This window comes from Molothrus ater, chromosome 1, assembly GCF_012460135.2.
Source record: "Molothrus ater isolate BHLD 08-10-18 breed brown headed cowbird chromosome 1, BPBGC_Mater_1.1, whole genome shotgun sequence".
NCBI lineage: Eukaryota > Metazoa > Chordata > Aves > Passeriformes > Icteridae > Molothrus > Molothrus ater.
In genome coordinates, this window is record NC_050478.2 from 7,038,637 (window position 1) to 7,056,929 (window position 18,293).

Consider the following 18,293-nt stretch of genomic DNA (forward strand, 5'->3'; position numbering starts at 1 on the left):
TCTGACAATACAGCTGGTTCTGAACAAATTCTTCCCACTTGACTGCCTTCTTACACAGAACCTGAAAGGTGTACGTTTCAAAAAATCTCACACTCTTTTTCAGATTGAATATTTGAGGGGAGAACCTTCTCTCAGGTGTCAAACAGAAAAAAAAAACCAAAACTCTGATGTGATGGAAGCTGTCCTAACATGATGGAAGCTGCTGGGTGCTATCATTGTAAAGACTGACTTGTGAGTAGGCTTGTCAGGATTATAAATTCCTAGCACAAACCAGACAAATACAGAAAAGCTGCATCCTCCTAACATCTCAAGCCTGTAAACATTTGTGTACATGCTTGACTCAGCCACACTGTGTTATCACCACTGCTGATATTAAGGCAAGCAGCTAAGACTGTAGGATCAAAGCATAATTTAAAGTAATTATTACAGTGCAGGTATGGCAGGCAAGAGAGAAGAAAGAAGAGAGAATGAGGAAAAAAAAATGGAAAGCATGCTGTGGTAACTGAAGGATAGTTAATGCTGTGTGTTACAAAACCACAGGAAAAGGAATTTTTGTCTCATGTAAAAATATACCCTTAAAATATTCTAAATGATCAGATATTAAGCATTTCCATTCTTTACCTAGTTCTTTTGATTTTGAAATAATCTGAGCTCCAACTGATGAATCACAACAGTCCAAAGAAGGCACTGAAAAATATAAGGAAAATAATTTCAACTTTTAAAAATGGTGACTTGATTTAAATTGAAACTATCAATTTTCCTTCAAGCAGTTCCATTAAACTCCCTAATTTATACTGTTGGCAATCATTTACTTGCACCTTTAAAATAAAGTGCTTTTCAGCATCACAGATGTGACTACAAAAGAAGCCTGACAGAAACTGAAGTTCTCCAATTTCCTACAGCCAAGAACGGCATTGGAATAGCACTGAAGCCAATGGGAAATTATCTCCTTCTACTGGACCAAGGGCAAATGAATACACTGGGTCTTTTGGGTTGGAAAGCAACCTGTACACTAGTCATGATGTTCAGGTTTTGCTGCCCTAAACATTAAAAATGTGAGGGTTTTGTGAAGTGAGTATTGATCAGTATTTCCCCAAGGAGGGGCTCTGCACACAAGGCTCTCACTGTGTCTATGCTGTGCTCTTACACAGCACTTGGAGAAGGCTGAGGTATTGAGAACAGATAACACAGGATCTGTTGAAGTTAGATAGGGCAAGTCTTATTCCAGGTAAGACTATTGAAAATGGAAAGCAGAAACTCAAAAACTACACCTTGTGTGCCACAGGGCAGCAGTGGAACAGCGGGACTGAAAAAATAATAATCCAAATGTCCTGCAACACAAGGCTACTTCTGCAGTGGGCAGAAATGCTCTTCCCTTTTGCCTTGACTACACTACTGCAATCATGCTTCACTCACCTATGATGTGTAGACTAAACGTTTAGTATTAGTAGTGGCTTCACAGAGTTTACACAGACAGAGCAGTAAAGTGAAAATTAGGAGCTCCTATCTCACAAACACTGAACTAGAATCAGAAAACCTGTTAGTCAGGCACAGTTAGCATTACCACACAGACAAGTTTATCCACACTTTTTTTTCCTTTTTCTTTGGCCTAGAAATCTTACTCATGCTGAATTTGGGACTCAAGATAACATCTGGAGTATTTCCTTTGTGCCTGTCACACAAGCTGAGACCCCTGAGGCAGAGAACCCATGGGGGAGTTCTGTGTGTCACATCAACCATGGCAGTGTGCTGCTGTTCCCACCTCACAACACACCATGGGAGCCAGGACAAGATGGGGAAAAGCAGAAAAGCTTCCAAGTAACACTTAAAATGAATATGAAACATACAGGATGCTTTCTAGCATATAAACACATAGAAAGAAAGTGCAAGTCTGTCTTCAAAAACTGCAGCACTTTCAAAGTTTTATGTAATGCACAATAATGCAGAGGGTGTAACCTACAGAAAACCAGTATTTCATGCAATTAGTAAACAAAAGGAGCCTATGAGAACTACTGGAAAACTGAACTCAACAGTGGAGAGAAAGACAAGGAAGAAAATAAATTGAAAACGACATTTTGAAAGAGATATGAAGCCAGAAAGAAACAAAAACCAGGGGAAAAGCTGCAGAAAGGAAGATACTCAAAACACTGAATTGAAAAAACAGAATAGAGGCAGATTGTAAGAACTATTCAAAGTGGAATAAGACATCATCTGTTCATTTAATTTCTTATAATTTACAAGATGGTTTTAAGAATGAAGTAGCAATTATTGAATTGAATCTAAGGTAAACAAGAAAATCAGAAAGACAGTTGTGAACAGAAATTTAAAATCCTTAATTTAAAAGTCAAACAACAGAGAGATCATCTCATCCAGGTCAGACTAAACAATTTTAGCTCTGGAGACTGAATAAGAGTTGAAAGGCTCAAATAAACAAGCTGATAGTGACAGAGGTGAGGCCTTCAGAGACCCACTCACAAAAACTGCATGAACAAACAGTGTTTGAAGACAGTATCAAACAGACTTCCAGAAAAGGAGCTAATTAGAGTGCAGATTAAGGATTACAATCAATAAAATGGATAGTAGAAAAGCATAGTACTGTTAGAGAAAGCCTATCCAAAGAAAAAAAAAAATAGTGCTTTCTGAGGCATTCAGCTGAAGTTTAACCAAAATTGACAAACTTATCTGCAAAAGGGTTTAAATGTGCTGAATATTGTACAGCATTTAGTAGCCTCAGGTGAAAGCAAATAATTACACAGAATACAATGATGAAAAAAGTTCATTTTTAAGGCTGTTACAGAAAAGAACAATTCTATGAAGAAATGCAACCAGCAAATGGGATAGAGTGGAATGGCTGATGTAGAATACAGCACTAACAGAGCACTCTTTACTGGGTGCCTGCATAGCTGTGTCAATGACACAGGGATTTTTTCTGGTAAATGCAGTAACACAAGAACTTCAGAGTTGACATAGTAAATGTGCTAAATAATAAAAAAATTCAAAAGTTAATTTTTTAACACACAGTATTATGTTGGGTTTGTATCTTGAAAAGTGCATAGAATTAAATTTCAGAATGAAGAAAAATTTACATCAGTTTAATGAAAATGATACAACAGAGACTGCTAGCCACAATGTGTCTCACTGGCAGCATCAGGTACCCCTGGACAGTGGTGATACCAAATCCTCAGTGCCTCCATGAGCATGTTTACTTGAGCCCCAGGAGCAATAACTGCACAGGCAGCTGCAGGAACTGCACCCAGATCAGTTCTAGCTCTTACAGAAAACCAGGCAGAGCTCTGCATCCTGCAGAGGAACAAAAACAGCACCAAGGGAGGATGAAGCTGGAGTCTGGATGGAGACAGGATGGGAGCAAGTGAGGAGGGATGAAATTTGCAGACGGGGCATATGACATGCAAGGGCAAATGACACAAAGGCAGAACTGCTGAGGAGATGGTCAAGAACTGCTTGTCAAGGAGCTGATGTGGGTGAGAGACACAAACCCCTCCTGAGTGTGCAGGAATTACAGCACAGGGGAAAAGCTGCTGCTGCTACCTAATGCAGCTGCCTAGCATCTAGTCATGAGAATTTATAAATTTCTTTACAGGACACAGCAATATGCTGGGGGACATTTGTTATAACTTAAGAAAGTACTAAAAGGAACCTGATAAAAGAGTGATCAGTGATAGTTATTTCACAATAACCTAGTAATGAAGGTTTCTGGTACACTACACTGCAGCAAATCTTACACCATTCTGGCTTTTGATATTTATGAAATATTTGGATATTTATGTTCAAGAAGAAAACCACTATCTTTTATTTCTGTTTCCTGAAGAAGATGACTTTTTAAGAATTTCAGGTATGATGAGACAGGGAAGAGCTCTTACAAATTTTAAAAAGTTTCTACTTTCTGAAGAAAGAGAAATGAAAGCTCCTTCTCAATACCTACACACAAGAACCACTTACTCTTCACAAAGGGTACACCTGCAATGTTTTGTTTCTTTATTAGGTTGAGGGGCTCTTGTTTCTTCTAGAAAGAAAGTGGTTAAAAACTCTGTAATAATACTTGCAACACATCTATGACACATCAAATGGCAAGAACCATCCCAGTAAGAGTCCCACAATATGACACATTTTTAGATGCTTCTACTGCTAAGTAACATTTCTTTCCCTAAGTTTATCAAACACTAATTCTTCTCACTTTGAAACAAAAAATTACAGAAATTTTCCAGAGAAGTTTTAAAAGAATTCATGAAAGACTGAAACATTTCATATAAAAGTACATGCAGGTATTTCTATCAACATGCATCAAAGGACATATTCAGACATGCAACTGTGCAAATTTACATGTGTTAGAGAGGTTTTAATACTGAGTCAAAACAGGAAAGAATAAGCTGAAAAACTAGTCTTAGAGAAAAAGGTGAAAACAACCTGCAAAGAAAACTTGGGAACTCCCAAAGGATTGGTTCCTATTCCTTGAAATCCAAACCTAAGCAGCACAGCTACACAGAGGTGTGCAGAAGGACTAACTCAGGGGCCTGCTTCTGCCTAGAAGTGAAACACCTCTTGTGAAGCTGTTCCATCTCACATATCATGGACTTTAATTATCTCTACAAGGTAGCCCTGCCAGCTCCAAGGAGAAAGGGAGAAGTATTTCTTACTTGGATCATTTTGCTTTAAGTACTGGAAGCTTATTATAAAAATATACAAAAGTCTGTGTTGTATCTGCAAGTTTCTTGATTTTTCCACTTACAAAACCTCTTTCCTTTTGAATTTTTGAAAGCAGATCTTTACAATGAAGTGACTTGCAGAAATACAGAAGCATTAGTCATTTTTCTATTAGTGATAAAAATGGGTTCCTTGGAAGTGTTCCAGCAGGGAGTATATAAACCTCCAAGGTCAGGTCAGTAAGTTACAATTATTGCTGTGATGAGGATATCAGTGTTAAGAGACATTAGATGCTCTATTGAACTTTTCTTGGCAGACCTCTCAAGCATCACAACATCTTCCATCTTGATCAGGAAAACCAATCTTACTGACAACTTCTTAGTGGATATGAATTTTTCTTGTAACATTTGCTTAGCTCTTGTACCTTCCTCCTCCTGTTCTCTTGTGATGCCTCAATGAAGGGGTAATATGAACACTTTCATCTGCTTATGCTAAAAATGGGAATAGGTGTCAATGTTAAAGGAGCTGACTAAAGCAGCAACCTCCCTGAGCTGACATGCAGGGAAAACAGACCTGGGCTATCACCCTTGCAGCAAGACTAAAATATAAGACTATAAATCATGGCACAGGCTGACAGGTCACTCACAGAACATTAACCAGCATCATCCCATGGAACCAGATGCTGTAAATGTGCCTTAAGTGCAGTAACCTCAGCTCCTGAAGTGCCACTGCTACAGAATTGTGATACAGACCAATAAGGCTGCTCATGTCCATGTTCAGAAAAGTGCCAAGTTCATCAGAAGGAATTACACATTTTAATTAATAAGGAAGTGATAACTCCCAAACAGAGAAGTATGGATAATTCTTTTTGAGATTGCAGCCGGGGAGGGAAGCATTGGTCTTGAATGCTGGGAGAGCTGAGGAAAAGGCATTAGGAAAACATGAAGGAGTAGGGGAAAAATGCTTACACAGACTGTTGTTACAGCTACTGCTGCCTCAGACAGCCTCAAAGCATCAAAACACACAAACTTTTTCTGCTTAGAAATAATTTTCTGATTCTTCTGCAGATGTAACTTCAGAGAACTGGGATTTTTTCCTTCTACTTGACAAAGTGAGATGCCTTTGACTCCTTCATTACCAACTGCTCTTAACAGTTTCTCCCTATCTTTAATACCTCTACCTAGAATTCCCATGAGGTTTCCTCTGGTCGAAATCACTTGAGGGTGCAAAAGAGCCTAGAACACTTCCACAAGAGCCCTTAAAACAAACGTGAAAAAAATAAAATCTTACTTCTACCACGAGCCAAACCTCCATGAGAGCACAGAACACATTCCCAAAGCTATTTATTGCAGTGTGCAATCCTGCCATTGGTTTCGATCGTCTCCTTACCGTTCGTTGGTGGAATGTATGGCCTACAAATGGTACAGTCAAAACCCATATCAGCTATGTTTTCCACTTCCTCCTCTGTGTTTAAGTTCTGACAGATTGCATGCATCCATCTAGAAATTAAGTGGGGGAAAAAATACAATTTAAAGGAAATAGGTGGTGTTTTAAGAGACCCAAGTTATCAGTCTATGGTCCAAGTAAAGGGGGAACAGTTGTTCAGTTTGAATTCTTTTAGGGAGAAAGCACAGAATCAGGTTTTCCATATACAGCATCCTCTACAGTGGTGTGTGTTACATCCTGTATATGGAGCAGCAGATCAACTATTTCCCTCCACAGGAACGAACTCTCTATAAAATAATCTCCCAAGTATGTTTTTGTATGGTAATTTTCTCCCTGTATTGCAATAATTTTAATTACTTTATACAATATAATCTAGATTCAGCCTCACAACAATAGTCTTGTGAGGTAAATTAGTTTTATTTTTACAGGGCAGGAGGGAAGAGGCACAAAGTGATTAATTAATTTGCCCAGAGTCAGACAGATAAGTCTGTGGTACAACCAGAAATGAACTACTAAGAGACTTCTGAGACTCAGTAATCCACTGTTCTTTACCACATGACCATTTCCTTCATCTCTACACTTCAACATTAGGGGGAAAAATTAAAGTAAGACTTGAACAGGAAAAACAAGTGAAATACTAGAAATCCTTACCGATCACACTGTCTACACTGAATTATGAGCTCCTCATCCCTGTACGTGCGGTAGCAGATGGGGCAGGTAGACAAACTTGCACAGGGAGCACACTGGGTGTAATTATTTTGCCATTCACATCTTAAACCTGGAGAAGTTGCTCCACAGTGTCTGCACCAAACACACCTACAGAACAGACAGAAGGATTTATTACTGTCAGTTCACAGGAAGATGATTTTTGTGGCTTTAAATCTCTTCCACTTAGAAAGAGGTGAGTAATTAAGTTTTAACTTAACAACATGTTTAAACACAAATGTTTAACAACATTTTTTGTACTTTTTAAAGAAAGTTCCTAATTAATAATTCCCTTGAAACTGCAAAAGCAGGCAGATGGGTTCTTGTAACAGCTCAACAGGTCAAAGAAGTTCCTGCTTCCAGTTGCCATTCACTTTGAGATCTGGAGACTTAACCATGTGAGAGGTCTGGTCTGTTTGTGTTTCACCCAAGTAAAACAAATTGTTTTCACAAGGTTTTATGTCAAGAACACTAGGGTGAAGCACCCATTCATCTTTCCAAATGAACACTGGAATGATTACAATGAATATAAATGGGAATATTTTTTTTGCTATGAGTTTCAAAAGAGAAATTTTGTCTATCTCTGCTTACATGGTTTTTGGTATGAGAAGCAGTTCTAATTGAATAAAACAACTCAAAAGCATTTTGTTGTCTTTGTTTAATACACCTGACTTAGACACAACTAAAACCTTGTTACAATTCAACTGACATTACAAATACCAAGTGACAGAGAGAAGCAGAAGAGGCCAGCAGTCAGCACCTCTGACCCCAGCCCCAAACACACCATTTGCACTTCCAGCCTCCCTTTGGCACAGTCTGCAGGGGTGGGTCCAGGCAGTAGGTGTGGTAGCTGATGTCACAGTCATCACACAGGAGGAGTCTCCCTGGATCTGTGGCTTTCCCACAGGCTTCACACACCGTGCACTCCAGGCACCTCCAACCTTTGCTGAGTACCACTTTAGTTATCTGAAAAATGCAAGGTGAGAATTAGTTGAAAATGGCTCAGTGAAGTGTGATCAATGTATAAATTAAGGTCTGGCTTGTGGAGCTCAGGATGCTCCTCTGGGCACACCACCCACATCTCAAGGAGCTCTTTAGCAATTAAACTTTCTGAAGCTTCAACGAACAGGAATGGATTAAACAGAAAGAAACTGTCCTCCTTTCTAATCTTTTTAAAAACAGGTGCAGTGTTTCCCTTTTTAAGTCACCTGGGACTTCACCTGACTGCCAGGATTTTTCAAATATCATGGAAAGTGGCATGGCAGCTGTATCAGCCAATTCTCTCAGGACTCTGGGATGCATCTTGTCAGCTCCCAGAGTTTTGTGTACATTCTGGCTCCTCAAGAAGTCACAAACCTGATCCTCATGATGTGATCATGGTGCTGGAGTTTTAGTCATGTGAAGCAAGCATCTAACTTACTGCAATTAATATATAATGCAAGTGTAGTATATAAACAAAAAGTCAAATTATAATTGCATGAAATACGCATATGGCATTTTGTAAAGTATGTGCAAAATAAAGTTTTTTGACATGTTTTAAAAGAAATCCCACTTTTACACAGATATACTTACATCACAACCAATGAAAAGTGTACAGTGTATATACTGCAGTAAATAGCTTATTTTGTGCTTGCTAGGTCATTTCACAGCATTCAGATTTAATTTTCACACATTCTCTCCTAGGCTAATGAATGTAAAATGTATTAATTAACCACTCCAACTGCTGTCAATTCTGACAGCCAACAGGCAAATTGAATCAACTAAACCTTATGCCCCAAGTAAATGAAGATGCAGTGTAATTTTTTCTTTGTTTTTAATTCTGCTTGTATCTAGGTTTAAAACTTGTATCTCAGACTGTTATTTTAACCAACTGCTGGATAATCAGCGCTATTTATGGTTGTGAAATTACAAAAAGGTTAATTTCTCTTGAGGCTATGCATACCATAAAATGACATTTAATTAAAGTCTTTCATAAGTCACATACAAATAATGGTCACATTAGCTGATGAATATCTAACAAGTTAATGACTCCCCTAATTACCTCAAAACCGAAGGCAGCGTGGTGCTATTAAAGTACAATGTGAAAACAGTGCAATCAAGCAGTTTTTGTGTGGAACTACAGCACTCACCTTAATACTGACACAGTATGGATGGTAACACTGCCCACACTGGGAACAGGCCAGCAGCCGGCCCTCAGCACCTTGGCCAAAACTCCCACAAACCACACACATATCCTGCAAGGACACACAAGAGCAGACTCTCAGCACGTGTCAGACACTGCATTCTGAAAACATCTAACTGGAAATCCAACTAGCTTGCTGTATTCTTTAACTCCTAACAAGGACTTCATGCACTTTTTTCTAATTAAGAGCAGGGAAACAAAATGAAAAATTGTAACTGTTATCCTAACCTGATGGAGAGTGAACTTGTCACTGTTAGAGAAGAGGACAACTGTATTATGCATCGAGTTTTCTTCCTCATCTTTATTAGATGAAATATCCATGGTTGTGACCTATTAAAAATGACACAAAATAGAAATAACAAGCACATCGCATTTTATAAGACATGAGACAAAATGAAACATTCTCTAAATAAGTTTTGCACGTATTTATTCATACAGTCTCAACTTTCATAAAAAGCTGCCTCCATCAGAAATTACTGCATTAATTCACATTTTCTCATTATCAGTATTATAGCTTTACACACATATTCTCTTCCTCTCCTTTTTTCAACTTCACATATTATCCCATTACACTTCCAAACAGAAATGGAAAGAAAGACACAGTCTAAGAAAAAAATCACTAGGCAGAAATTGTCATACTGTGCCCAGTCTGCTGTTCCCTCCATGTAAATACTAAAGTTCTTTTTACCAAAAAGTTAATTGCAGTGACAGACTTTTGAATATTAATTCAAAAAGCAACTGCAGAAATGTGGTTTGTCCCATATTGCCTAAAATGAGGTTTAGCTAATGTTCCAAGTATGTTAGAGGAATAACCAAGAGCTCTAAAGTTACTTGCTGTAAGCAGTTTATGAGGCTTATTTATCTTTACCATAAATACTTGCACTGAACTGCAAATAGCTATTTTGATCTCAGTCCATCAGCTCTTACTGTAGACAGCCATTTTTCTTTTTCATCAAGTGATTTTTATTCTGACCTGCCCTTTATTAATTCAGCATATTCATATACAGATTCTCAGGAACAGAAACACAAATGAAACATTTCAACTGTATTCTGACTTTCATGTGAATCTTATAACACAGAATTTGCTGCTCATGAATTTAAACTAATAGGCCCAACTATTATCTCTGAACCAGGAATATAGGGGGACACAGCTCCATAAAAAAAGATGCTAGAGAAATGTAGCTTTGTTTCAGCAGCTGTTCCTATTATATATATGTGGATTATTTTAAATACAGTGTAAGTCCTACACAGATAAGTTTTGTTTAAATAATAATTTAAATATTTTACAAATCCAAATATAACTCTAGGGACAAATGTAAATACCACAGTATCAGCTAGAGGAATCCCTCTGATACACAGCTGCTCAAACTCAGCATTTACTAAGAAACAGCTAAAAAGGGAATATATTCTTTATGTGTTTGGATTACCAAATATTTGAGAGCACTGCAGCTGTAACTAACCAGTTAACTCCAGAGCACTTGAAACACCTTGATACCTTCAGGGACAGCACTTCCCTTACCTACTTTTCTACAGCTTTCACAAAGTTCTTGTAATTGCAAATGCAGAAGAGCAGAACTTGCAGGACTGAATGACTGCAATGTTGGTGTTTGCTGAACCCCAGCACTGACCCACCATGGGTTAACCTGTACCCACCTTTACCCAACTCCCAAGATATACCAAGGTACTTCCAAATCTGTGTGGCTGTCCACTGATTCCATGCTGAGTAAGAATGATTTTGTGCAAATTGACTGAAAATATTCTCATTTCAAACATTTATCTGACAAAAGGCTGATCTCTTGGCATTGCTAACTGCATCTACTCTATCACAAGGCAGCCTCATCTCTGGAACTCTGGAGCTGCCTTCGATGTGATGACTCAAAGGATCAAATTTCTGTAGGAAATGGTGGACAGTGATGTCCACTTTGTATTTATAGCAAGTTACCTACATCACTGTCCTCTGATCAATTACAAAAACTTTTAGGAGCTTTATCTATAAACCCCAGCTTCTCTTGAGTACAGATTTGTGCTTTGTAACAGCAAAATAATGATGTGAATGCCTCCAATTGATTAAGGTGCTATAACTAGCCTAAGTGGAATTAATCCTGTATGTTTAAAATGACAAATTTGCTTCTGAATCTCGACCATCCAATGCTTTAAAAGGGAAAAGTGATAGAGATTATTGTTCCTTTTTCAAATCATAAACACCAGAGTACTCCAAGATATTATTACACAGGCAGCAGAAAGTGTGACAAACTCAAACAGATTACATGTAAGAACATAAAAATACAGCTCTGAAGAGAGTCTCAGGAATTACTTCATAAATACATAAAAATGAGCAAGTCCCTCTCTGAACACAAGGAGCAGGATGTCTCTCAAAATATGCAGGGCTTGTTGGTAATCAAAGTTGAAAAGGAACATTCAAATAGAACAAGCCCACAGTGGAAAAAAATAATTGTTTTACAGTCCAGATTTCCAAGTTTTTCATACCAAAATCCTCCTTCTTATGAGGAGCAGACTAAGACTGTGTAGGATTTTCAAGTTTTAAAAATACTTCAAGTATTAAGTAGCTTAACTACCAATTTCAGTGAGCAATCACCTGCTTACAATCACTTCAGTGCTCCTGAAGAAGAGCACTGAATAAGAGACAGCAAATATAATCATTATTTTCTCAAGCGTTTCTGGACAGAAGCTGTGTACAGAATAGTAGACATCTGATCACAACAAAGAACTGAGAATCACTGATATATGAATTCATTAAAGAGTCAAGGAAGCTTTAGTTATGGTAAATAATGATCTGTAAGGGCTCTCTGAAGCAATTCTGGGGACAGGAAAATCTGATTGATGCAACTTACCTCACCACCAAACTCTTTTGGCAAAGTCCTTCCCCAAAGCTGCTTAAAAAAAGTTAAACTGAAGAGGAACGGTCCCTATACTGATACAAGACACAAAATAAAGAGGGGACTAAATTATCAGTTTTGTATGTGGGAGAATAGCACTAGTCAAAATCTGACAGGGCCTGCCTGCTAACAGGTGGTGGTGCTCAACACACTCATGTGCAATCTGAAAAATCAAGTGAGAAGCAAGGTGACAAAGCTTGCCAACAGGACTGGGATATTCAGAGCAATAAAATCCAAAAGACAAGTGTGAAGAACTGCACAAGAACTTCATAAAGCTGAGTGCTGGGCTGTAAAATGGCAGATGGAAGTCCACAAAATAAGGAAATTAACATAACAAAAGAAGTGGTATTGATGGTCAGAAATATAGAGTAGCTTCCCTACAAGGAACAACTCAAAATACTGGCATCCTCCATACTTGCAAGTCAAGAGTGGAAGGAAAAGGAGGAGAAATGATGGAGGTCTAAAGAAACAGAGTGGCATGGATGGAGGAAGTGAATAGAAACCAGCTTTCCACTATCTATTCTCTAAGAGCACTGAGGGGCAGGCAGCTAATCCAGGAGGCAGCCACTTAAAACACAAGCTGAGGAGATGCAGAACTGAAAAAGGTTAACATGGTTTCCTAAAGGTTTTTTCAAGTGAATGGGAAGATTTATGAAAGAAAACTCCAACACAGGCTGCACAAGACCACCTCCTCCTGTTCAGCAAGTGCCCAAGCCACAAACTGCTGAAATGTCTCCTCCTCTTCTGTTCTGTGCTCTTGCACCACCACTCAGTCTAGAAGAAACCTTGCTCTGGTCTCCTATGGCTGCTGTTACATTCTCATGCACAAACCCTGGTCTCTCCTGGGTTGCTCCAGTCAGTGCTGCCTTCACCCAGCATGTAGTTCTGCACCCAAGGAAATGGAAGCAGTACTTTAAGACTCCCAACTGTTGTGTCTTTAAATGGCAAGAGCAGCACAGAATTGCCTCAGGCCCACTGAGCTGTAGTGCTCCAGTTCTTCAGCACAAGCAGTAACAGCCAGGCTCCATCAAACAGCCCTGGCTCTGTAGGGCTTGTTGGTTTTTTATGCACTATTTTAATACAAGAATTATAGCCTAATAAAACTGTTATGTTAACAGATTGCAATATGACTGTAAAAAAAAGATGTCCTTACCCCTGGAATGACCACAGCCCCAACTCCATTCTTCAGTTTTGATCTTCCTCTGCCACCCCTTCCTGAGAGCCCTGCTCCACGCGGTCTCCGCTTCCCCGGGAATCCTGATCCTCGGCCCTATGCAGTGGAAGGCAACAATGTCAATGCAACCTCTCAAGGTCTTTTCTCACATGGGATTCAAACTTGTTCAGTTCATCTAGGGAAAAACAGAAGTAAAAAACACCCTGTGATTTCTGGTGAGTACAAGCACATCCGGGCATGGTCATTAAATTTCTGCATAAATCTGGGTGAAATACCTTTAATTACTTACATGGCATAATATGATCACCTTTATCTTCAGTGAGAAAGCAGCCAAAACCAGGAATGTTTATATTCCTCTCAGGAGTTAACTGGAAATATGGATTTCCCCCAGCAGTTACCCCCATCTCATTTGCAAAGTTTCCAAAATGTATCTATTATTCTATGATTCATTTTTCTTTTCTCTTTGAACAGTCAGCCCAGACAGTCATGGGACTTTTACACAGGGTCTGGACATTTGATTACTGGTAATCATAGATGCTTTTCTTACACTATGAATAATCAAGTGAAACCTGGAATTTATTAGGACTGAGTCTGCTCACAAAGGAAAGTGGGAGCTGGCTCTGTGAAACTCTCTTAATTCAGTATATACAGAGAGAGTTTTTTATATGAATTCTATCAATTACACTCAGATCAACATTCCCCATAATGTGAAGTTTTTCTTACACAATCACCACTTGATTTACAGAGAGCTTCTTTTCTCCCTTCCTTATTTAAGATGCAGAGTTGCAGCGTTGTACTTTAGAGTATCAGTGTGTTTAACTACAATTATCCTTGGGAGAGTAAGTGTGTTTTTACTAATAATTACCTGTTATTCATACAGTGACTTAAGTTTGAAATTTAGGGTGGTTTTTTTGGTTTTTTTTGTTTTCTTTTTTTAAAATTTCAAAATGAACTAAGCACAAGAGGATTCCTAATCCTCCCTAATCATTTCCAGAGAGAAAAAGAACATATTCACATCCACAAATTCTGGCTGATATACCAGACATCTTTACAATGAGTCTCAAAGCCTCTAATCTGTGTAACTGATAATCATGGCATGTACCCAAATAAGCACCTTTCCTACAACAAAATGAGCACTGAGATTATTTATTGCATTTCATATTTGTCAATAATCTCAGCTCCCAATACAGCCCAAGTATGGAGTACAGAGTATGGGGTTTCCAAATGCTTGCTGCAAAATACTTTTAAATACCAAGGCAAAACATTTGCTCTGAAAAACAACATTGATGGGAGCAACAAAGCTCCATGGGGACTGTGACACCAACAGCCAGGAAGGGTCTTTACTGATGGAGGCAGGAGTTCCTTGGATGGAAAGAAGCACTGTGGGCTCAGTATTCCCTACAGTATTTCTCAAATATTCCAACTCCTGGCTTAAAGAAGATATTGAACTTTGAGGTCATAATTAAAGGGAGAATTGAAGGATCCCAATGTTAAAATTTTATTAACATTCATCTAATAAAGAAAAAGGAAATTAAATTGACTCACACACCAAGTTCATGTAACAAAATGATATTTGAGGAGTGAAAGGAAGGATGCTGCTGGAAGATGTGAAACAAAAAATGTCCTTAGATATCTATGGAGCTAATACATATGCACACACAGGACACACAATCACCAATTTTTTTAACATGGAAACTCTTCTGACAAGTTTCTTATTTGCTGTTTCAGAACAGGTGTCAGTATTGTTATTTTCACACAACTAGTAACAGGACTAAGCACATACTTGTATCAATGTTAATGCTGAATATTAAGCTGAAAATTAATGCTTAAAGCAGCAAAAGCTAAGCTGATGTCAAATCAAAATAAAATTAGCATGAGAGTTAAAGTGAGATGAACTTAAATCACTGGGAGCTACAGCTATTTGTCAGTTTCATAATTTAGCTTTTTTTGCCTTTACTTAAACCAAATAATTCTACTTTAGTTACTTCAGGTGTTTTTAATAGTAAATGTCACTGTGGATACAATTTTGGTCCATCTAATCAGGTTGGAAAGTTGTTGTTTATTCTCCCATCAGCTAAAAACGATGTCACTTTGAATCCACTTTGCAAGATTTCTCCACAGCAACAAATCCAAGCCATCCTTCAGATCTCTGCTCCTTTCCATGCCTGGCTTACCTTACTGCCAGTCTTAAAGACATTTTCCTTCTCAGGTAATTTATTTTGACAGCCACGTAAAGCCAACCACAGAAAGTGATGTACTCAACACACACAAAATTTGGGTAATACAAAGTATTCTTTGCCACTGAAAATCAAGGCAATGCCATCATAGTTTATGCTCTGGAAAGCTCACATTTTTTAACCTGAAACCTCCAGAGCTTTAATAATTTTTAGAGATCTTGAGCAGTAACAGAATAGAAGATTAATTAAGGTGTGAGAGACAGAATTTCATCACTAATCTCTACAGCAGAAAGATAGCAATGGATACATGAAAATAAATTCAAGTTATTTACCACTTTGATGCTCCAAATGGCACTGCCAGGAAGCTGTCTGGATTTAAAAATGTCCCGACCTTCTGAAATGTCTGGGGACCAGGAAGGTGGGCTCACTGTATTATTGGTACTCCAAGCCCCCTAGGATACGGTAGGTGAGAAAATAGATGTATAAAACTTTGCAACATAAAAAAAAAAAGGCAAAAAAGCAAAAAGCAAAAAGCAAGCAACAAAAAAAAATCTGAAAAGCAAAGCACATGCAGGCATAGGCATTTATTTCTACATTAATTTAAGCAGTCAATTAGTTCACTGAGTGAGTAGAAAGTGGGAAATTTTTAGGTTCTCAATGAAACATGCCCTAAAATCAGTATTTACTTCCAACTGATGGTTAAGCACAACAAAATGAGTTTTATGAACAAAGATTAATACAAATCTAAAGCGAGCAATCATAACAACAACAAATTACATGCCTAAATTTTATTGCATCAATGAAGAAGACAGTAGTTGAAGGTGGTAACATCTCCTTTTATATTCCAAATCACATTTTGAAAGAACTGATGGCCTCAGTTGACTTTTCAAACTAAGCTACCCCCAATCACAGCAACAACTAGTCTGAGAAGCACAGCAAACAAAAGGAATATGAATAAACCACTAGACAAAAGAAAAGGAACATAGTCATGGTAATCAACAAAGGAGCTAATTCCTGCAAGTCTGCTACAAATAAACCATTATAAAACCCTACCACTGATTTTTTTCACCCCAGTGTTTTCATGTTATGCTGTGGTATCACATTTTAACATGTTATTATCTACATGTAATAATATACCTCCATATGGTGTACCTACAAGCTCTTTTTAACTAATTATTATCCCTATTTATGTAGTTCCATCATGGTGAGGTACTCTATGATTGTCAGTAGAAGTAAAGCAAAATGAGAAGAAAATGCTAAGACAGCCAAGGAAAAAAATTCTGAGGCTCCTCATAGAAAATAAAAACTGTGGAAGACTTTCTCAAGCACAGAAGAAAGACTGCAGGAGGCAGGCATCATAAATAACTTCACTGCCAATTTACACATTAGGTTAATAAAGGACAGTACATTTTCCTAATTCTGAATTTGTGAGAGTAAAAAATATTGAATACCAGGATGAAAATGGAACTGATGCAAAGTGCAGGTTTACCTTCCTCAGAATGCCATAATCCCAGGGCTGATATGGAACAACCTCATGCATACAAACAATTCCAACTACTCACAACTGCTCACAAGGGCAAGCTCAAACACATTTACACCTTTGAATACTGGGATATACCAGAATAATAATAAGAAGAAGAATCAAGGAAAACGAGATGGCTCTGCAAAATATGTTGGGGTTTTGTTTTCCTTTACTGAAATGCAATTTCTCCATCAAGAACATGTGGGAAATGAGTTTCTTTGGAATCAACCACTCTATCAAAACATAGATTCATCTTGAACTGTAAAGAGGTGTCTTGCTAACAGGTGCACTTACTGAAAACAGGGCCATCCCTCAAGTGATCTAGCACCCAAACCAGAAAGCTTGTCAGTGGCCTAAAAGCCTAATTTTGGATAAAAGTCTCAAGGTAAGAACACCAACACTTGATACAACCCACAGTGTGGACACAGTGGTATTCAGCATAAATCTACTTTCTGGGAGTTTAGCTCTGCCTGCACAGGAAAAGGAATATGGACAACATAAAACTTAGAAAAACCCAAACATCTGACAATTCTGGAAACTGGACACACAACCTACAAACTGCTTAGTGCCCAGAGCACCTGTGTGCTTGGGATGGCCATCAAAGCCCCCACTCTGCCAAGGGGCTTCCAAAACCCACTCCAGAAGAGCTCCTGGCAGCAGCTGCTCATGGGTTCCACTCAGTGTGCTGCCACCAACACCCTGGACTGGAAGATTTTGCTATCCCAGTTTTTTCCTTGACTGCAGATAGGGGGTCACCATGCAGACAACTCAGAAGATCAAGAGGTTCATCACACTCTAACAGGGGAACAGGGCTGGGCAGAAACCTTCTCACCTTCAGACCTAAAGATGGACGAGTCCCTGTTCACACCCAGAGCACAAGGACAGAACATTTGTGACACAACAGGGACATCATGTCAGAAATGGGGGGGGAAAAGGAAATTTGATACACTGGTAGGCAACTACATCAGCAGGTCTGTGGTACAGGAGATTTGCCTTAACTATTCCAGCCCTAGTTTTAATATAAAGTAACAGTCAATATTAGCAGGTAAAATTCAAAGTTTCATTGACTTTTAATTAGTCTCCTCATTACTTCTTAAATTCATAACCCATGGTAGGTAACTGTTCTTATAAAGTGGCAACACAAAGAAAATCTGTATAGCAACACAAAGAAAATCTATTTATCAAAGAAGCAATCTTTACATCAATCTGTAAAGGAGGCAACATGCTCACAGTGTCAAAATTCAAGATCTTAAACATGCTGAAAATACTTAACATCTAAAATTACCCACTCTTAGTTTGGAGGTACAAAATTATTCTCCTTTTAGGAAGTTAACTTTTCTACTGATTAAATATATTCAAAAGATTAAAAAGCGAAAAGAATATTAAATCTGAATATGAAATATTCAGTCTTGTAAAACAAAATGATTTGTATATGATTCATGAACCATATTGTTAAGAATTAAATTGGAAATTCAATCCAAGTTTTATTGTAGATCAGAAAAATTTGAATTCTTGGTCAGATAAACTT

At 38.1% G+C, this 18,293-nt stretch overlaps 1 protein-coding gene across 1 annotated transcript in view; it reads right to left on the minus strand.

Annotated features, from left to right (window-relative positions):
- Positions 1–18,293, minus strand: part of KMT2C (lysine methyltransferase 2C) — a 189,246-nt gene that overhangs the window by 56,028 nt on the left and 114,925 nt on the right. Inside the window, exons 15-22 of the mRNA XM_054514634.1 lie at positions 15,576–15,695; positions 13,046–13,162; positions 9,224–9,325; positions 8,943–9,047; positions 7,598–7,779; positions 6,760–6,924; positions 6,052–6,161; positions 622–687 (exon numbers count right to left, since the gene is read on the minus strand). Of these exons, the coding sequence (XP_054370609.1) occupies positions 622–687; positions 6,052–6,161; positions 6,760–6,924; positions 7,598–7,779; positions 8,943–9,047; positions 9,224–9,325; positions 13,046–13,162; positions 15,576–15,695 (967 nt within the window). The remainder of the gene's footprint in view (positions 1–621; positions 688–6,051; positions 6,162–6,759; positions 6,925–7,597; positions 7,780–8,942; positions 9,048–9,223; positions 9,326–13,045; positions 13,163–15,575; positions 15,696–18,293) is intronic.